We start from the raw sequence: 20,347 nt of genomic DNA, 5'->3' as shown, positions 1-20,347 counted from the left end.
AACTTTGCTGGCTTATATAATAAACACCGTGAAATTGGCACCGTCCTCCTGTTTTCTGCAGTTATTCCGAGGCCCTTTTACTACTAGTAGTATCTTTGATGCATAACGGCGGATCCAGAAACAGTTTCTCTGGAAATAATCTGGATGTATAAACTACGAGACTAAAACATATGAAGAACGGTTGCTGGAATTGGGCATGTCTAGTTTGAGGAAAAAAAGGGATGCGGCGGCTCAGTGGCTAAGACGCTGAGCGTGTCGATCGAAAGTTCGGCAGTTCAGCGGTTCGAATCCCTAGTGCTGCGTAATGGGGTGAGCCCCCGTTACTTGTCCCAGCTTCTGCCAACCTAGCAGTTTGAAAGCATGTAAAAAATGCAAGTAGAAAAATAGGTACAACTTTTGGTGGGAAGGTAACAGCGTTCCATGCGTCTTTGGCGTTTAGTCATGCCGGCCACATGACCACGGAGATATCTTTGGACAGCGCTGGCTCTTCGGCTTTGAAACGGAGATGAGCACCGCCTCCTAGAGTGGGGAACGACTAGCACATATGATGTGCGAAGGGAACCTTTACCTTTACGACCTAACATATTATTATTTATATTATATTATAGAAATAATATATATTATTTTCACGTTGTATATTATATTATTATTCACGTTGTCTTGTATGAACTGCACTAGTAGAAGCTAAACCAATTTCGTTGTATGCATGATGTACAACGACAATAAAGGCTTTGACTTTTGACTTTAACGTCTTCGAAATGTAGAACTGCTAGTATAAGCCATCTGTGTCTTTTGTTCTTAGTTTGCAAGTTTCTGGGTTTCTACATGACAACTTTTAGCTACAGTACTTGTCATATTAGTGCAGGTAGTTCTTGACTTATAACTGTCCATTTACTGACCGTTTGAAGTTACAACGGCACTGAAAAAAAATGACTTGTGACCATTTTTCACACTTATGACCGTTTTTTCACACTTATGACCGTTTTTTACATTTACGACCGTTGCAGCATCCCCATGGTCATGTGATTAACATTCAGACACTTGACGAATGACTCATATTAATGACGGTTGCAGTGTCCCAGGGGTCATCTGATTCCGTTTTGTGATCTGGCAAGCCAAGTCAATGGGAGAAGCCAGATTCATTTAACAGCCTTGTTACTAATTTAACAACTGCAGTGATTCACTTAACAACTGGCAAGAAAGGTTGTAAAATGGGGCAAAACCCACTCACTGTCTCACTTAACAGCAAAAATTTTGGACTCAATTATTGTCATAAGGCAAGGACTACCTGCATTTAGGCAAATTGTGTGTGCACACAAGAAACCTCTTCACTACTAGTAGATTCATGAGAAAAACCAGATGCCAGAATAATATAACTGCCTAAAATGAAATTATTCAGCCTTATCAAAAGGGATGTTTGTTTTAGGATGATGCTATTCGATTTGGAGAAAGCAAATATCGTCACGAATCTGAATTGAACTTTCAATTTGCTTGTCAATGCCTCTTTTGTGCATGTGCTCATTGCAGACTTGGTACTAGAAGAAAGCATCTCTAGATTATCAATTTGGTACCCCGATTTATTTTAGGATTGAAATCAATACTTGGTGTAGATATTTTCTTGTGAAGCCTCGTTTCTAGATTTGGTAGGTCACTGGATATTCGGATATAGTTTTAGGGAATATTCTCATCTTTGAAAGTGAATAGGAATTCAAACTTCCTAAAATTGTAGCTGGTACTAATCCACAAGAAATAGCAGCTACAAGTTTGGGGAGTTTTGCTGATATGATGTAAAGTTCAACTGGCATGCTGGCTGTTACAGTTGGAAATTAATTAAAATATATTCCCATTCCCTCATATAACTTATAGTTAAATGGTGATCAGCTGTCAGTTTAAATCAGGGTGGATAAAAATCAATGATTTTTTTTAAAAAATCAAAAAAATCAGATTTTTTTGATTTAAATCGGATTTTTTTTATTTGAATCGGATTTTTTTGATTTTTATCAAATTTATTTTAATAAAAAACTTTTGGGGTAAAAATCTATCGTAAGATAGTTTTCTATTTAAGATACATAAATAATTTAGTTTATTCAGCATGAAATGGTGCTTAGTTATGTAGCATGAGGCTGTATATTCTGCAACACTGGGACTATCGGTGAGTCAACAGTGGGTCAAAGGAGTAGCAGAGATGACAGTTGCTCTTTAAAATTTATAATTTAAATCGAGTTGATTTAAATCAAGTCTTTTTACTAGTGATTTAAATCATGATTTAAATTGTGATCTAAATCATCTCTTCCTCTTTCCTTTTTCCTTCTTCATCTTGTCATCCTGAGAATTTCTAGATTTGATCACTGAATCACAGGCAGCAGACTTTGGCGATCAGCCCTCTTCCCTCCCCCTCCACCCCAAGCCTTATTAAATTTCAGAAAAATGTGAAAGACAAAAAGAGCAAAGCAAAAAGAATTAAAAAGAAAGAGGGAAGGATGGAGAAAAAGAAAAATTGGAGAGAGTGCAAACAAAAAGGGGAAAAAGCTGTAGAAAAAAAAAGTAACTTCCAACTTTCTTCTGTATAGGTTAAAAACCCTAAAAAGATAGTCTTCGAACTAGAAGAAACCATATCAAACAGTGTCCAAGAATGGTATCCAAATAGACAAAAATATAGATGTTGCATGCCAAAATAATTAGACACAAAGACAGCTATTCCCCATGCCATCACTCTGCTAAACACATATTTCCCACAGCACTTATGCCTAACGACATCTAACTATGTAGTAGGACTGTATTACTATTACCCTTCTCACCTTTCCTATTAACTACCATATTTTCCGGCATATAAGACGACTGGGCGTATAAGACAACCCCCTACTTTTCCTGTTAAAATATAGGGTTTGGGCTATACTCGCCGTATAAGACTATCCCTCTTCCAACGCACTCCAGATAAAAATTAAAAAAAACATCAGATTTGATTTCAATATGGTAATTTTAATTCAAATGCTTATGACATGCAGGTACTTAGCAGGAAAACTGTCACTTATAAACATAAGGCTGTTTGTCAACAAACATGTAAACATAAAACAGTGCAATTGGATTAAACTTTTCCTAATTCACTCTAAAGCTGAAAGGAAGGATAAGACAATAAACCCATGGGAGCTGCCATGCTGTTTGTTTTCTTAACAGAACCGGTACAGATACCTACGAGCCAGGCTGCCCATCTGTCACGGTAACGGGCCACGTGTGGCGGTAAGAGGGCTATTTCGTACCAGGTTTTTTTCCTGTCACCCATGTCCTGTCACCCATGCAGCCTTGACGAGATCGGCACAGCTTCCCCTCAATGTTGTCGGCACTCCCGTAGCGTCATCGGTCAGCGCCGGCAACTCAGATTCGGGAAGCTGTGCCGATCTCGTCAAGGCTGCATGCCGCTGAATGCTGGACCCAGCTGGTTGCTGCGCGGAGCTTCCCCCACCGTCCCAGGCATCCAGGTGGATATTACCGATGCTCCGACTTCCCCAGACCCCCAGTGATGGTGAGCCCCAGCTTTCTGGGGAAGTTGGAGCGTCGGTAATATCCACCTGGATGCCTGGGACGGTGGGGGAAACTCCGCGCAGCAACCAGCTGGGTCCAGCATTCAGCGGCATGCAGCCTTGACGAAATTGGCACAGCTTCCCTCAATGTTGTCGGCGCTCTCGTAGCGTCATCGGTTAGCGCCGGCAACTCAGAGTCGGGTTAGAAATCTCTAGCAATGACTAGAGATGGTAGTAGCCGCTCTTACCGCTTCCGTCAGTCTGTCAAGGTAGATATCGTAGGCTTACACCCGGCGTATAAGATGACCCCCGACTTTTGAGAAGATTTTCCTGTCTTAAAGAGTCGTCTTATACGCCGGAAAATACGGTAGTCCTATTGATATCTTATGACTATCACTTTGTTGGTTGTATCTTACGATTTATGATTGTATCTTATGTGTTATGATTTATCACTTTGTTGCTTGTATGCATAGTGAGGGCTTATGAACCAGAGACAAATTCCTTGTGTGTGTCCAATCACACTTGGCCAATCAAGAATATTCTATTCTATATTCTGTTCGAAAAGCTACACAAAGTCTTATCTTTAATCAAAGCAGTCAATTCCTCCATCTCTGCCAACTCCGCTGACGTCACCATCTGTTCTTTCGTTGTGATGACATGCGAGCTCTTCCATCTCGGAGCATAAGAGAAAAGTCTTGCTGCTGTTGTCATATAAAAATAAGTTCCATGTTTTTCTCCTTAATCTGTTTGTCCATCAAACCTAAAAGAAAAGCCTCTGGTTTCAGTTGTAAGTTCAGTTGAAGAAGATCAGCTCTTGTGGTTCAATGGTGAAGAATGCCTGTGTCAGCCCTGGAAGCCATCTTTTTCTTTGGAGCTTCAGGGCTGCCACATTCAGTGCCTGGGAAAACGGGAGAGGGGATTACAAGGAGTTGGTGGAGATATATAGCCGTAACAACATTCTTTTCTCTGGGCGTCAAGGACGTTCAGCCTGCACTTGGATAGGATTGACTGGGGATTGTCTCCAGTTGGGATGATGCGTTGAATGGACCATGTGATGGACTTGTGGGTGCAGGAGATGGATTGTTGACTTTCTTTTGGGTGGGCAAAACCTGGAACTCTCAGATTCGGGTTTTCCCAGATGTGTCAATATGACATTGTTAATAAAATGGAACTTCGAGGAATTGCTAGCCTCGGAGTCTTCTTTCGTTGGGGGTGTTACTTGGAACTCTGACAGCCTGATGACTTCCATTTATGCTTGCGAACTCCTGAAGGCATCTGAGCAGCCATCGTGTGACTCAGAATGAAGAGTTGAGTTGGGGTAGTGGCTGTAAGCGCATTGTTCAGATATATAGACTCTGCCATGATTATGCTTGGCTGATGGTTACTAAAGTGCCTGCTTGTTTGTCAGATAAAATAAGGTAAGGACTTATAGTCCATAGGGCCCCAAAATGGGACCTCTGATCTGGGATGATGTCTTTCCAAGATCTACCATGTTTCCCGGAAAATAAGACCCTGTCTTATATTTTTTTGAAGCCTGAAATAAGTGCTTGGCCTTATTTTTGGGGAGGTCTTATTATTTTGGGGTGCGTGGAGCAAGATGGGGCTCCTCTTGCCATCTTACCTGATTGGTATATAAATCAAATAAATCAAATCAAATCAATCAATCAATTTCCAGCTCTGTCTTCCTAAACCTAACCAGAGGAAACGGAGGGGATTGGCTGTGCATGCATTTAAATATTTTCGGGACAGGCTTATTTTCAGGGGGAGGGGCTTATTTAAGCGCATGCGCTCAAAAGCCCAATTGGGCTTATTATCAGGGGATGTCTTATTTTAGGGGAAACAGGGTATTTGCAGTAGGATTGTAAATGATTAATGTGTGAATGTTTCCCAAGATCACACCCCATCCAAGGTTTAACTTTATGTCCTAAAATGCAGTTTTGGGTATCTTGCTGTGGTCATGTGGATTGAAACATATGGGAGCTGAAATCCCAGCTACTTGGGAACACTAATCTTAACTTTTCTCTTATAGAGGAGAAGTAGAAACTATAAATGTTGGGCAGTGTTGAGCTTCAGGATTTAGTGACCATGGTCTAGACAACAGATTTTCTGATGTTACATCAGCAACTGTGGTTGGTATCTTCAGAAGCATGCTGGTTTGTTTGTTTATTTATAAATGGAGTCTCATAAGCAACATTTGACATGTTGAAGACCTGAGTTTCATTTTGAGTAATCATAGATAAAATATGGACAGGTATTTTGCCTTGCTGGTGATTTATTTTCTCTTTCTAAAGTCAAGGGATTGAAACTATTGTTGTAGGGTATAATAACAGATTCTTGAATGCCTGCTAGAGTTTTTTGTCTTTATATCAAAGAGAATCAAGATTGGGTTATCTTGAGTTTCTTTCTCACCTCTCTTCATTGCCAGGCCTAAGTTGATGTTTACATAGCAATTTGTGCATTTCTTCTTCCATCTCTTCTCAATATTCTCCTACCCCAACATATATTATATATGGCTTAGGCCCAGGATATTTGGGAGGCCATCTGCAGCCAGCAACAGCTGCCCATCGCCCGGTGCGTTCCCACAGAGAGGGCCTCCTCAGGGTGCCGTCGGCCAGACAGTGTCGGCTGGCGACCCCCAGGGGGAGAGCTTTCTCTGTGGGCGCACCTACCCTTTGGAATCAATTGCCCCTGGAGCTCTGGGTGGCCCCCGACCTCCGCTCTTTCCGTCGCGACCTGAAAACGTGGCTGTTTCGTTTGGCTGGCCTGGACTGATGGGGTTTTAATTTTTAACTTGTTAGTCTTAATTGCACTTTTAACTGTTAAATTATGAGATTTGGATTTAATATTTTTTTAACTTTTTCATTAGATGTTTTTTACTGCTGTGAGCCGCCCCGAGTCCGGCGGGAGATAGGGCGGCATATAAATCTCATTAAATAAATAAATAAATAAATAAATAAATAAATAAATAAATAAATAAATAAATAAATATAAATGAAATGCCTTAAGTCCTGAGTTTTTCTTGACTGGAAGGAAACGAGAGATGATGATTGCCATCTTTGCAGTAAGCTGAGATAGAAAAGTATGATTTGAAGGCAGCTTCGGATCCATACTCCTTTATATGAAAATGAACACTATATTCATTTTCTCAGAACTGATAAATAGTGAAGAATTGCAAGGTATGCATATCTTTGAGCAGCACTGCAAAAGAGAGTAAGTGATTATGTTTAGAATCAAAAGGAAGTATAGAATGGATCTTTATTTGGTAAGAAGGATGATCATCAGGCAATCTCCTGATGCTTCAACTACTAGTTCAAAGTACAGTACTTGCTGTTAATAATATTCTATAATTCACTTAATAATCTCTCTCTCTTTCTATATATATAAAACCGAAACCTACTTGCGCCGTAATCAAAAAATCTCCAGAACCGTAAAGCCTACAAACTTGAAATTTGACACGTATGTTCCTCTTGGCTTCTAGGTGCTCGCTAAGAAAGCATTTTTCAAAATGACCATCAGATCATTAGTATTTCATATATACAGTATTATAGTCACACATTCTGATGCTAAGGAGCTAGAAATTCTACTCCCCCTCCCCACCTGAAAAGAACTCTGTTCCAACTGCCAGTTGCCTTATATTAACATGCTCTGATGCTACTTCATGCCACGCCCACCAAGCCACACCCACAGAACTGGTAGTAAAAGATTTTGAAACCCACCACTAATGTTTACAGTTGTCCACGCTAAATGAAGTTTGAAACTGGCTGGAGATATTTTTTTTTTTTACATTTTATATAATTTCTGGGTGTCTGAAAAGCAGATGTTTGCATCTGTACATAAATTTAGAGTGATGGTATTACAGAGGAATATGTTCTTAATTAATGTTGTAAAACTTCTTTTTTTCATGTTACTGTTGGTCTGGTCTCTCGTTTGTTTTATGCTGACAAGAATTTAGCTCGAGTTTGTTTTATCTTGCTGCAATTGTGTTTTTGGCACTGTTTGATAATGTCACAGTTAATAACTGGGGATGATTTGTCATGGCAGGAAAAGAATTCCTTGTTACACTAGAACGGCTCATTTAAAAAAAATAGAAACAGTTATGGAACATAAGACTTTGGTTAAATTGCTACTGTTTGCAAGGCCGAGTTGAGTTGAAGCAGGAGAAAAGGATTTACTTTTGGTGAACGGTAATTTGCCATAGTAGAAGGAGGAGGATCCATGACTGTATTCCAGAACCAATTTCATTTGTTCTTTCGTAATTGAACAGTGTTCAGAAATCAGGGTTTTGTTGAAAAGAACAATCACATGATGGACTTTGTTTACAAGCACTGTTAAAAAAAAACAAACAACCTCGTTTTTTTAAAACACTGAAAGCGTTGCAGAGCCAACCGATGTTATGTACTTTACTATTTTATTTTAGAGATTTACAAGGCTGCCCAACTCTACAATGACTCTAGATCAGGGATGTCAAACTCAAGGCTCGCAGACTGGATCCGTTCCATGGGGTGCCTAGATCTCGCCCGCTGGGCCGCCCTGGAAACAGCGAAGGACTGGCCTGCGGTGCCTCTGCCAGAGAAAATGGAGCTCGGGAGGGCAGCTCCGTTTTCTTTGGCAGAGTGCTCAGGCCACCACAGGCACCCCTGACACGAGTGACATCGAGCTGACCATGCCCACCAGACCCCCCCGAGATCAAACACAATCCTGATGCGGCCCTCCATTAAATCGAGTTTGACACACCTGTTCTAGATCAGGGGTCACCAACCTTTCGGACCTCAGGGACCACTAAATTCATAAATTTAAATCCCGTGGACCATAATATGATCTGCTTAATGACCGGATGGCTAGGTGGGCATGTCTAGGTGGTCATGTGACTGGGTGGGCATGGCTAACTCGATGTCGCTCAAGTCGAGGGGTGCCTTACCAGCCTCTACTCACCCCTCGTCTTCCGGCTACTCCTCGCCTCCCCGCTGGGCTCCTTAGGGCCCCAACAGAAAGCAGTCCGGCTCTTCGCCACCAGCAGCACTTCCCTCCAGCCTTTGCCCAAAGCCCTGCACCAGGAGGCCAAAGCAGACCCCAAGATGGAATTTCTGCCCCCCTCCGACCCACACAAAAAGACCCCGAAGGGGGAGACTCTCTGCAGCAACCCAAACATTCATTGCACGTATCTGTCCCAGGGGCCGTAGTTTGAGGACCCCTGATTTAGTACAATATAAAAAATGCAAATAATTTTTCTGCGGACCACCAAAATTTTCTCGTGGACCACCAGTGGTCCACGGACCACCAGTTGGTGACCGCTGCTCTAGATAGTGTACTGTGAAAACAAACGTATCACACAGCTAAACACTCAGATGTGAAAAGAGAAGCAGCGATTAAAGACAATCAGATATACAGGACTCATCATTCACTCTCACCTAAGGCTTTAAGAAATGGCCATTTTTTTCCCCCAAGCTCTTTTGAACGTAGCCAGGGTGGAGGCCAAACCTATCTCAGGAGGTTAGGCTGATCTATGTTGATCTTAATAAAAGTTTGATCAACTGATATCTCAGGAGGGATATTCTGGTGTTCCACAGCTGATACACTGTTGTAGCCCGTCAGCGGCCTGTGCAGCTGGCGCTCGAGTCGGACAGTGAGGAGGCTGGAGAAGATGTAGTGCCAGAGGCAAGGATTCAGCCAGAACCTCCAGAAACTCCTTTAAGTGAAGAGGACGAAGAGGAGGAACCTCTTCTCAATGCACGGGCGCGCAGAGCTGCCAAAAGGCAGGAGTGGCTCCTCAGGAGGAGGTCTCCTCGAGAGTAAGGCTTGGGGCTAACTGGCCACTCCCTTAGCCTATTTAAGGAGGAACACCACTTGCAGCAAGCTGTAGGGAACAACTTTAGTTCAATCTCCTTCGCGTCTGGATTCTCTGCAAAATTGTTTCTGGGCTTTCTGCCAACTCTAGTAAGACTGTGATTACCTTATCTTAGAATTCTGGTAGGCTGTTAAGACAGTTTATTAACAGCCTTTGGTTGATAAAGACTAAGTTATTTGAGTAAAATAAGCTTTGTATAGAGTTTATGTGTGCTGTGTTCTTTGGGGTCTGTAGCTGGGACAGAACATACACTAGGTCTGTCTAATGATATTGCTTAATGGATGGGACCTTAATGGATGGTACTACCAACATCATACAGAACAGGTAGGAGCCACAGAACCCAGAAGGACTCTGTGCCAAGAAGGACTTTATAACCAGCATCTTGATTGAGCCAATCAACCAATCAAAAGCTAGAGCATCTCATAGAGCGAAGATGTTGAGATTCTCAGTCATCCAGGTCATGGTTGTCCCAACGGTGCTTTTTCAAAAGGCGACTGGACTTTCTTTGTTTTTGCTTCAAGATGTTTCGCTTTCCATCCAAAAATCTTCTTCAGATCTCTTCATGTTCTCTCTCTCTTTTTTTAAATTAGATTTATATGCCGCCCTTCTCTGGAAACTCAGGGCGGCTTACAATGCGTTAAGCAATAGCCTTCATACTTTTGTATATTTTTTATACAAAGTCAGCTTATTTCCCCCCCAAACTGGGTCCTCAATTTACCTACCTTAGAAAGGATGGAAGGCTGAGTCAACCTTGAGCCTGGTGAGATTCGAACTTACAGTAATTGCAGGCAGCTGAATGTTAATAACAGGCTTTAGTCTGCTAAGCTATCCAGGCAACTTCATCCAAGAAGTTTCTTCAGTTCTCTTCATGAATTGAAAAAAAACTTCTAGGATGAGAAGTGAAATGTCTGCAAGTGAAAACAAAGGAAGTCCAGTTGCCTTTTGAAAAAGCACCTTTGGGGCTTGATGAGATACACCAAAGGTATCAAACTCAAGGCCCGGGGCCCAGATCCATCCTGCAGGGTGCTTAGATCTGACCCATGGGACCACCTTGGAAACAGCAAAGGACCAGCCTGCAGTGCCTCTGCCAGCGAAAATAGAGCTAGGGAGGGCTGCGTGCGGCCCTCCCAAGCTCCGTTTTTACTGGCAGAGGGTTGCAGGAGGCCGTTGCGGCCGAAAATGGAGCTCGGGAGCCCGTTTTCGCTGGCAGAGCGCTCGGGCCACCACAGGCGCCTCCGACACAAGTGACGTCGGGCTGGCCACGCCCACCCTGGCCACGCCCACCCCGGTCCCCCAAGGTCAAACAACCCGGATGCAGCCCTCCATAAAATCGAGTTTGACACCCCTGAGGTACACCCATAATTGCCCATGTTGCTGCATTCTGGATTGCATTCTAGAGGTTCTAGGGTGCTTCTCAAGGACAGCTTCATGTAGCTCATTGCTTCATTAGTTGTACTTCTCTCTAAAGCAGAGGTCCCCAAATTTGGCGACTTTAAGACTTGTGGACTTCAACTCCCAGAATTCCCCAGCCAGCCTGGCTGGGGAATTCTGGGAGTTGAAGTCCACAAGTCTTAAAGTCGTCAAGTTTGGGGACCTCTGCTCTAAAGGGTTCTGAATGTACAGAAGTTCTGTCAATATTCATTCAATTCAAGGCCCTTATTATGCTAAAAGAATCTGGTCCGTCATGGCACACGATACCTAAGAAGCAGGGTGGATAAAAATCAATGATTTTTTTTTAAAAAAATCAAAATCAGATTTTTTTGATTTAAATCGGATTTTTTTGATTTTTATCAAATTTATTTTAATAAAAAACTTTTGGGGTAAAAATCTATCGTAAGATAGTTTTCTATTTAAGATACATAAATAATTTAGTCTATTCAGCATGAAATGGAGCTTAGTTATGTAGCATGAGGCTGTATATTCTGCAACACTGGGACTATTGGTGAGTCAACGGTGGGTCAAAGGAGTAGCAGAGATGACAGTTGCTCTTTAAAAATTATGATTTAAATCGAGTTGATTTAAATCAAGCCTTTTTACTAGTGATTTAAATCATGATTTAAATTGTGATTTAAATCAACTCGATTTAAATCAAATCCACCCTGCTAAGAAGTAGCTGAATATCAGATTAGAGGCTGGAAGAGAAGCACAAAATTTTTGGTACCGTTCTTTGGAATACCGAAGCTGAGTAACATGTGCGTAGAATGCATGAAACTCTCCTCTCATCCATTGGCCCCATCCTCTTTGGTAAGTCCACACCATCCTTGCCTTTTCCGTTACCACCCCCATCGAGGCTGGGATACATGTGCTTACCACATTTGGATCTTGGCCACTGTTTCAGCAGATGTAAGGAGCAATGCGTCATGGAAGAGTTGTGGTGAAGGGAGTAAAGTTCTCACTCAATAGAAGGGATTTTGTTGCAATGCTTAACAAACCATGCTGTGCTATGCCTATTTATTTCTGATCAGAATTCAGGTGCTGGGTTCTTAGTGGATTGAGAGAAGAATATTTTACATATTCCTTTCTTGCACACCTGCTCATTTTTTAGGATCTGCTCCAGAGATCCTTTTTGTCTAAGAAACACAACGTTTGGGCAACAACCTACATGGTGTTTCCTAAAAAAGAGAATTGTGTCCTCTTTAAAAATAAAAAATAAAAAAAAATTCAAAAAAGCCACAAAATCTTTGGCTGGGCTTGGGTTCTCCTGTTTTCTCTTTTGTGCCCTTCCTCTTGCACTTTGCAACATTTGAAAAGCTCGCAAACTGCCCCTTTGTCCCCAAACTTGCCTTGCTGAGTGTCAGGAAATGAAGTTAGAATAATTTCACAACCAAATAAAATGAAGTGACAAAGAGCCAGATGGACCCAGAGAAACTAAAATAACATTTAAGGTCTAACATTTTTGGGGGGAGAGAAGGCAGCAAACATCCAGAAGCTCTTTGGTTTCTGATGCCACCATCTCCGCATCATCTACCAGAGGGTTATTTAAAGTATATCAAATCATCTGCTGATGACTTCCACCCACTGGTGCCCAAATGAGTGTACGTAAAACAACCAATGGTTTATTTTAACTTTGCATCTCTTATTAGTAAGAGTGAGCATCGCAGGCAAAGGAAAGTACCAAACAGTTCAAACAACCAGTTCCCAGAACAGAACAGAATAACAGAGTTAGAAGGGACCTTGGAGGTCTTCTAGTCCAACCCCCTGCTTAGGCAGGAAACCCTACACCAGTTCAGACAAATAGTTGCCCAATCTCTTCTTAAAAACTTCCAGTGTTGGAGCATTCACCATTTCTGGAGGCAAGTCGTCCCACTGATTAATTGTTCTAAGTGTTAGGAAATTTCTCCTTAGTTCTAAGTTGCTTATCTCCTTGATTGGTTTCCATCCATTGTTCCTTATCTTGCCTTCAGGTGGTTTGTAGAATAGCTTGACTCCCTCTTCTTTGTGGCAGCCCCTGAAATATTGGAACACTGCTATCATGTCACCCCTAGTCCTTCTTTTCATCAAACTAGGTAAAGGTAAAAGGTTCCCCTCGCACATATGTGCTAGTAGTTTCTGACTCTAGGGGGCAGTGCTCATCTCCGTTTCAAAGCCGAAGAGCCAGCGCTGTCTGAAGACGTCTCCGTGGTCATGCGGCTGGCATGACTCAATGCCAAAGGGGCACGGAACGCTGTTACCTTCCCACCAAAGGTGGTCCCTATTTTTCTACTTGCATTTTTGACGTGCTTTTGAACTGCTAGGTTGGCAGAAGCTGGGACAAGTAATGGGAGCTCACCCCATTACGCGGCACTAGGGATTCGAACCGCTGAACTGTCGACCTTTCGATCGACAAGCTCAGCATCTTAGCCACTGAGCCACCACTTACCTGTTTTCATCAAACTAGACATGCCCAATTCCAGCAACCGTTCTTTATATGTGTTAGCCTCCAGTCCCCTAATCATCTTTGTCGCTCTTCTCTGCACTCTTTCTAGAGTCTCAACATCTTTTTTATATTGGCTTGGAGAAGGCCAGTAATTGTCCTGCTGATGCTCGCTTAACTGTAAGCTTTGACTAACGTATTAATGTGAACATAGTCTCATATTGGGACTTGCAAAAGAGCTGCTTTCATGGGGATTAAAATCTAGGGTCTTTTGTTGAGTGGTTCCCTTCAGTGACTACCAAATCAAGGTACCTCCCATGGTTGAAATTCAATTTGAAATGAGCTGAATTCCGTTCCAAGTGAATCTATTCATTTTTGTATTCATTTTCTAACTTTGCTTCAAATCATTTAGCAGTCTGTTCTCACACACCCTTTCACTGGTGTTCACCTTCCTTGCAGTGCCGCATAGAAGACATTGCATTATTGAACAATGCAATGGAGGCTGACACTGTATAACAGAATAACAGATTTTGAGGGTTGTTCAATCTCTTCTTAAAAACCTCCAGAGATGGAGCACCTACAACTTCTGGACAGGAAGCTGTTCCACTGGTTAATTGTTCTCACTGTCAGGACATTTCTCCTTAGTTCTAAGTTGCTTTTCTCCTTGATTAGTTTCCACCTGTTGCTTCTTGTCCTACCCTCAGGTGCTTTGGAGAATAGGTTGACCCTCTCTTCTTTGTGGCAGCCCCTGAGATATTGGAAGACTGCTATCAGGTCACCCGTAGTCCCTCGTTTCATTAAACTGGAGGATTGTGAGTTCTTCTTCTTGTTAGTTGCGAAGTCATGTCCGACCCATCGCGACCTCATAGACAACGTTCCTCCAGGCCTTCCTGTCCTCTACCATCCTCTGGAGTCCATTTAAGCTCATGTCTACTGCTTCAGTGACTCCATCCAGACACCTTGTTCTCTGTCGTCCCTTTCTTCTTTTGCCCTCAATCTTTCCCAGCTTCAGGCTCTTCTCCAGTGAGTCCTTCTTTCTCATGAGGTGGCCAAAGTATTTGAGTTTCATCTTCAGGATCTGGCTTTCTAAAGAGCAGTCAGGGTTGATCTCCTCTAGGACTGACCGGTTTGATCGTCTTCCAGTCGAAGGGACTCGCAGGAGTCTTCTCCAGCACCAGAGTTCAAAGGCCTCAATTCTTTGGCACTCAGCCTTCTTTATGGTCCAACTTTCATAACCATACATTGCAACTGGGAAAACCATCACCTTGACTATAGTCCTATGCGAGTTCTATGTGAGTTCTAATAATGCTTTATCCATGAAAGTTGTCTTTGGTGACTCCTGAATCATAAGCAGACAGTGAGTTCTAGTCCTGCTTTAGCAATGAAAGCCAGCTGGGTGATTTTGGGTCAGTCACCAGGCGACAGTGAGTTCTAATCCCATTTTAGCCACAACAGCCAGTTGGGTCAGTCTCTCTCTCTTTCTCTCTCTCCCTGTCTCAGCCCAATTCATTATGGAGAAAATAGAAGGAAGAATGTATGTAGGATTTGTTCTCTGCCTTGAGTTATTTGTAAAAATAATAAAGGCAGGACATGTTCAGTTTCATTTTGTGGACTACATGAAGAAGTTTGTGGTAGATAGCTGATGACTCCTGTTGCTTTAATAATCCAGAAAGATATTTCCTAGCATGTGGTAATGGGTGTGTGCAGATATGCGCACGTTATAGGATGGGAGGGTAGATGAACATGAGTTGTTGCCGAATTATATGATAATTCGTCTCTTTAAATGAATAATTATCCTCGGGTTCTTTATCAGGTTTTTCCAGTTTTTAATGAACATAGTCGACATGTTAGGACGAGAACGTATCGTCGTTTCTAAAGTGCAACTTTGAACAAATTTAGCAACTTCATCGTAAGGGGAAAAAAAAAGACCAAAAAAAGATTATTTAACTTGGTGTGACTTTTCATAAAATGGGGCTAATTATTTAAAATTAGGTTGAGAAGGAAATCTCATGAGCCATCTGTCTGAATTGTAGCAGCTGATGCACTTGACTTTTTAAAAAGAATTTAAGTAAAATTCTCACCTAATTAGCCTCCATACACTTTGAGCCACTAGATTAATTTGGCATTTCCACTTTTACTTCATCCTCCTGGCTCAAAACAGTAACTGTGCGAGGGACCTTGGAGTCTTAGTGGATGATCCACTCCAGCTGGTCTTCATGTGTACGGTAACGCCGGAAACAGGAAGAATAGCCACCCGGTGCACATGTGTGTGGTCTAGTTGATGTATGCGTGCGCATGCGTGCCAGAAACTAGAAGACCAGGTGCTCAGTGCGTATACGCAAACTGGAAGAGCAACCACCCAGCACGCGCATGCGCACTGGGAGACTGCTTTTCCATTTTCCAGCGCTCCTGCATGCATGAAGACCAGCTGGCTGGCGCACAGGAACCCGGAAGAGCAACTGCAGTGATGGGTTGTTCCTGGTTCTGCCTGGTTCGGGCAAGCCAGTAGTGGTGATGTTGTGACGTCAGCAAACCGGTTCTCTATGACTGTGAGCTGGGTCCTCCTGCCCATCCCAGCATTATAACTACCTTTATTTGTTGATTTTTAGCCCAGATGATAGCATGGCAGAGTGGATTGCCGCACCTCAGCTGGGCAGAAATCTAATGCGCTTGCGCGGAGCGCAAGCTCGGCACGTGTGCGCATGATGCAAGCATGTTGTTGGTTTTTTTGCTTTAATTTATATGCCGCCCTTCTCCAGAGACTCAGGGCGGCTTACAATGCGTTAAGCAATAGCCTTCATACTTTTTGTATATTTATACAAAGTCAGCTTATTGCCCCCACAATCTGGGTCCTCATTTTACCTACCTTTGAAAGGATGGAAGGCTGAGTCCACCTTGAGCCTGGTGGGATTTGAACTTGCAGTAATTGCAAGCAGCAGATGTTAATAACAGTGCATTAGTCCACTGTGCTACCAAGGCATGGTGATCGTGCGCAAAGCGCGTGTGCGAAGAGAACCGGTGGTAACCCCAGTTGGAACCCACCACTGAGCAATAGGCGATGGTTTGCATGCCCGGAGAGATGGGTCTGCGTGCCACTTCCAGCACATGTGCCATAGGTTCATCATGACTGGTATAGGTCCTCCTGTTTGAGTAAGGGGGCTGGACTAGAAGACCTCCAAGGTCCCTTCCAGCTCCTTCACTCTAAACATTTTCTTTTGAGTACTCAGATGCAATCCAAAGGATGGTTTCATTTTGAAAAGCAGGATATTGGCTAACAATCATTTCAAACCTCTCAACGGCTTTACTGTATTTTCTGAAAAAGCATCAAATCCAGTGAGTGCTGATACAAATAAAAACACGTTTTTCTGTCTTCAGTGTAGAACCTTTAAGATTATCGTGAAACACTTATCAAAGTTTTCTGGTTATTCTCATCGTAGAACAGAAGTTTGGGAAGCGATGGTTTGTATTTTTGTTCCTTTATAAACATCTGAGGACGTTAAGCATAAATATTCCTTGTGTATTTTGAAAGCATGTACTGCTTACGTTAGTGCATCTGCTCTCTGGCCTATTGTTATATTCTGTTGCTATGAACTTATGGACTTTAGCAAGTAGATTGGAGAGCATGTTCCATTGAAAAGTGAATTTAATGTTACTTCCTGAAAAAAGAAAAAAAAGGAGGAAGATGCAACCCTGTAAACCAGGGGTGTCAAACTCAAGGCCCACAAGCCAGATCCGGTCCACAGGGTGCTTAGATGTGGCCTGTGGACCCGTCCTGGAACCATCAAAGGACCAGCCCGCTGTGCCTCTGCCAGTGAAAATGGAGTTCGGGCGGGCCTCCCGGGCTCCGTTTTCAGCCACGACGGCTCCCTGCAGCCCTTTGCCAGTGAAAATGGGCTTGGGAGGACCACACGCGGCCCTCCTGGGCTCCGTTTTTACAGGCAGAGGACTGCAGGAGGCTGTCGCAGCCGAAAACAGAGCCTCGATGAGTGACAATGAACTGGCCATGCCCCCTGGCCACCGCTCCTCCCGGTCCCCTGAGGTCAAACATAACCCTGAGGCGGCCCTCAGTGAAATCGAGTTTGACACCCTTGCTGTAGACTGAAAGGTAGCTGCTATTCGCAATGATTTTTCCCCCTCAAAAGATTACCTTCGGGAAATATTGTCAGAACTCTTTCCATTTCGCTGTCCGTTGTGCTTCTCCCAATCTTTGAGTTTGGTGAGCGAATGTGAGATAACATTAAAATCTTCATCTCATTACAAAAGTTGATGGACTTAGAAGAGATGACCAAACTGACCACTTTGATCAAAGCAAAAAAAAAAAAAGTAATGTTTGTTTCTCCTTGGAAACCGCTTCTGGACTTCATGCTTGAGGTGGGGGAAAAAATGAAACTTTGATTTTGGGTTTTACCGATTAGATAGATAAGTTGTTATAGAAATGGCTAGTTTATACTATTATGTAAAAGTAAAAAGTTGAGCTTTGATATTACTGTTTTATTCTAGGGAGTTGGAAGTCCACACCTTTTTTTCTTTCTTTTTTTCCCTCTTTTCTACACTTCTCTCATCCCCTTTCCTCCCTTATTTTTCTTACTACCATGTTTTCCTGAAAATAAGACCCTGTCTTATATTTTTTTTGAACCTCGAAAAAGGGCTTGGCCTTTTTTGGGGGGAGGTCATTATTTTGGGGTGCGTGGAGCAAGATGGGGCTCCTCTTGCTGTCTTTTCTGATTTCCAGCTCTGCGTTTAAATATTTTCGGGGAGGGCTTATTTTCAGGGGGAGGCTTATTTCAGCGCATGCGCTCAAAAGCCTGATTGGGCATATTATCAGGGGATGTCTTATTTTTGGGGAAACAGGGTATTTATTTTTGTATTTTATATTATAAAATATAATAAAACTGAGAAATTGTAAAATCTTCATCTTACAATCGCTTGATAAAATTGTAGTGGGGAGAGTGTGATGTCACAAAATACACATAGTGCTTTACAGACCTCTCTAAGAGGTTTACCACAGTGGTGGGTTTCAAGTTTTTTACTGTGGGTGTGGCCTGGTGGCAGGGGAAGGATACTGTAAAATCTCAATTCCCATCCCACTCCAGGGGAAGGATACTTTGAAATCTCCATTCCCTCCCCAATCCAGGGGAAGGTTACTACAAAATCCCCATTTCTTCCCGATCAGCTGGGACTTGGGAGGCAGAGACTAGATGGGGGTGGGGCCAGTCAGAATTTTTACTATCGGTTCTCCAAACTACTTAAAATTTCCGCTACCGGTTCTCCAGAACTGGTCAGAACCTGCTGGTTTACCAAGTCAGCATATTGCCCTCCAACAATCTGGCTCCTCATTTTACCGACCTCGGAAGGATGGAAGGCTGAGCCAACTTTGAGCCAGTCAAGATCGAACTGCTGACAGTTGGCAGAATTAGCCTGCAATGCTGCATTCTCACCACTGGGCCACCACGGCTCTTCTCCCTCTTGTATCACACCTGTAACAACTTCCCAGCGTACTGGATAATTTATTTTGGATTAGCTAAACTTTGTCCCTAAAACAAATGCCCATTTTGGGTGATGTGCAAGAGCCTTCTCAATTTCTTTTCGATGACACTGAACGAAAAAAGGAAACGTGATTGCTAATGCCTTTGAACTCACGATGACTTTTTTATTTTTCAGCTGAATGGCATCAAAATGGTGGACGAACCTATGGAGGAAGGAGAACCATATTCCTGTAACGTAAGTTGGGATATTCCTCATGATGGGAATTGAAATAATTTTATATTATCTAGGGAACCTGTTGGGTGTAGTCATCAAGGCATTAGATTAAAAACCAGCAGACTGTGAGTTTTAATCTTGTGGGCTGATCTTGGGCCAGTCATGTTTCTTCAGCCTGAGGAAAAAAGCAATGGTAAACTACTTATGGAAAAAAACTTGCCAAGAAAACTGCAGGCAGTCTATAAGAATTGGACAAGATTGAATGCAAGAAAACAAAATTATACGGTACCGGTGTAAAAGAGACAAACGAAATTTTCCTTGCTGTTGCATCAGGGGAAATGACTTTTTGGGCCACGCTGATGGAAAGTACATACAAAATTATTTGGTTTGCCTAGCTGTGCTTTTAAAATAATTACATATTTTCAAGATGCAAGTCTGCATTTTTTTAAATAAAAAAATCTAATTCTATAAGAATCGCATCCGGGGCTCCTGCTTGCTTGAAGCAGGAAAAAGGTGCTAGCTACCGTGTTTCCCCTAAAATAAGACTTACAGTTCAGTGTGCAAAATGGGACCTCTGATCTGGGATGATGTCTTTCCAAGATCTACCCGTGTTTCCCCGAAAATAAGACCCCGTCTTATATTTTTTTGAACCCCGATATAAGTGCTTGGCCTTATTTTCAGGGAAGTCTTATTATTTTGGGGCACGTGGAGCAAGATGGGGCTCCTCTTGCCATTTTACCTGATTTCTAGCTCTGCGTTTAAATATTTTCGGGAAGGCTTATTTTCGGGGGGGGGGAGGCTAATTTTAGTGCATGCGCTCAAAAGCCTGATTGGGCTTATTATCAGGGGATGTCTTATTTTCGGGGAAACAGGGTAACAGAATTTAGTCTGAACATGCACCTGGATTTTTTTTTTCTCAAATCTCAAGGTTTTTGATTCGAAGGAGTAAAGATGCCCTTCAGTCAAACTTTTTTTTTTTTTAATTTGATTTATATGCCGCCCTTCTCCGGAGACTCAGGGCGGTTTACAATGCGCTAAGCAATAGCCTTCATACTTTTGTATATTTATACAAAGTCAGCTTATTGCCCCCACAAACCGGGTCCTCAATTTACCTACCTTAGAAAGGATGGAAGGCTGAGTCAACCTTGAGCCTTGACGAGATTCGAACCTGCAGTAATTGCAGGCAGCTGGTCTTAATAACCAGCTTAATAACAGGGTGCCTTAGACCACTGTACTAACAAGGCTCTTTTTTATTCTTCTTCATTCTTTTTCAAACTTCATTCTTTGTGGTTATATCCGTGCAATTTTCTTGACATTCCCAAGAGAAGTGGTTTGCCATTGCCTCTTCCGAGATTCTTTTTTTTTTTTTCTATTTTCCAGTCCAGCCAGTTCCCTTGGAATTCCCATCTAATTCTCACAAAATCAAATACT

At 42.5% G+C, this 20,347-nt stretch overlaps 1 protein-coding gene across 1 annotated transcript in view; it reads left to right on the top strand.

The window, feature by feature from the left end:
- RPS6KA6 (ribosomal protein S6 kinase A6) overlaps nt 1-20,347 on the top strand; it is a 68,895-nt gene that overhangs the window by 7,517 nt on the left and 41,031 nt on the right. The window contains exon 2 of the mRNA XM_070952030.1: nt 18,878-18,937. Coding sequence (XP_070808131.1) covers nt 18,893-18,937 — 45 coding nt within the window. The 5' untranslated portion in view covers nt 18,878-18,892. The remainder of the gene's footprint in view (nt 1-18,877; nt 18,938-20,347) is intronic.

Source organism: Pituophis catenifer, unplaced genomic scaffold (genome assembly GCF_029215685.1).
Source record: "Pituophis catenifer annectens isolate HBS135680 unplaced genomic scaffold, rPitCat1.0.hap2 SCAF_11, whole genome shotgun sequence".
Taxonomy (NCBI): domain Eukaryota; kingdom Metazoa; phylum Chordata; class Lepidosauria; order Squamata; family Colubridae; genus Pituophis; species Pituophis catenifer.
The sequence above is the reverse complement of the archived record's forward strand: the minus strand, read 5'-3'. Positions and strand labels throughout refer to the sequence as shown.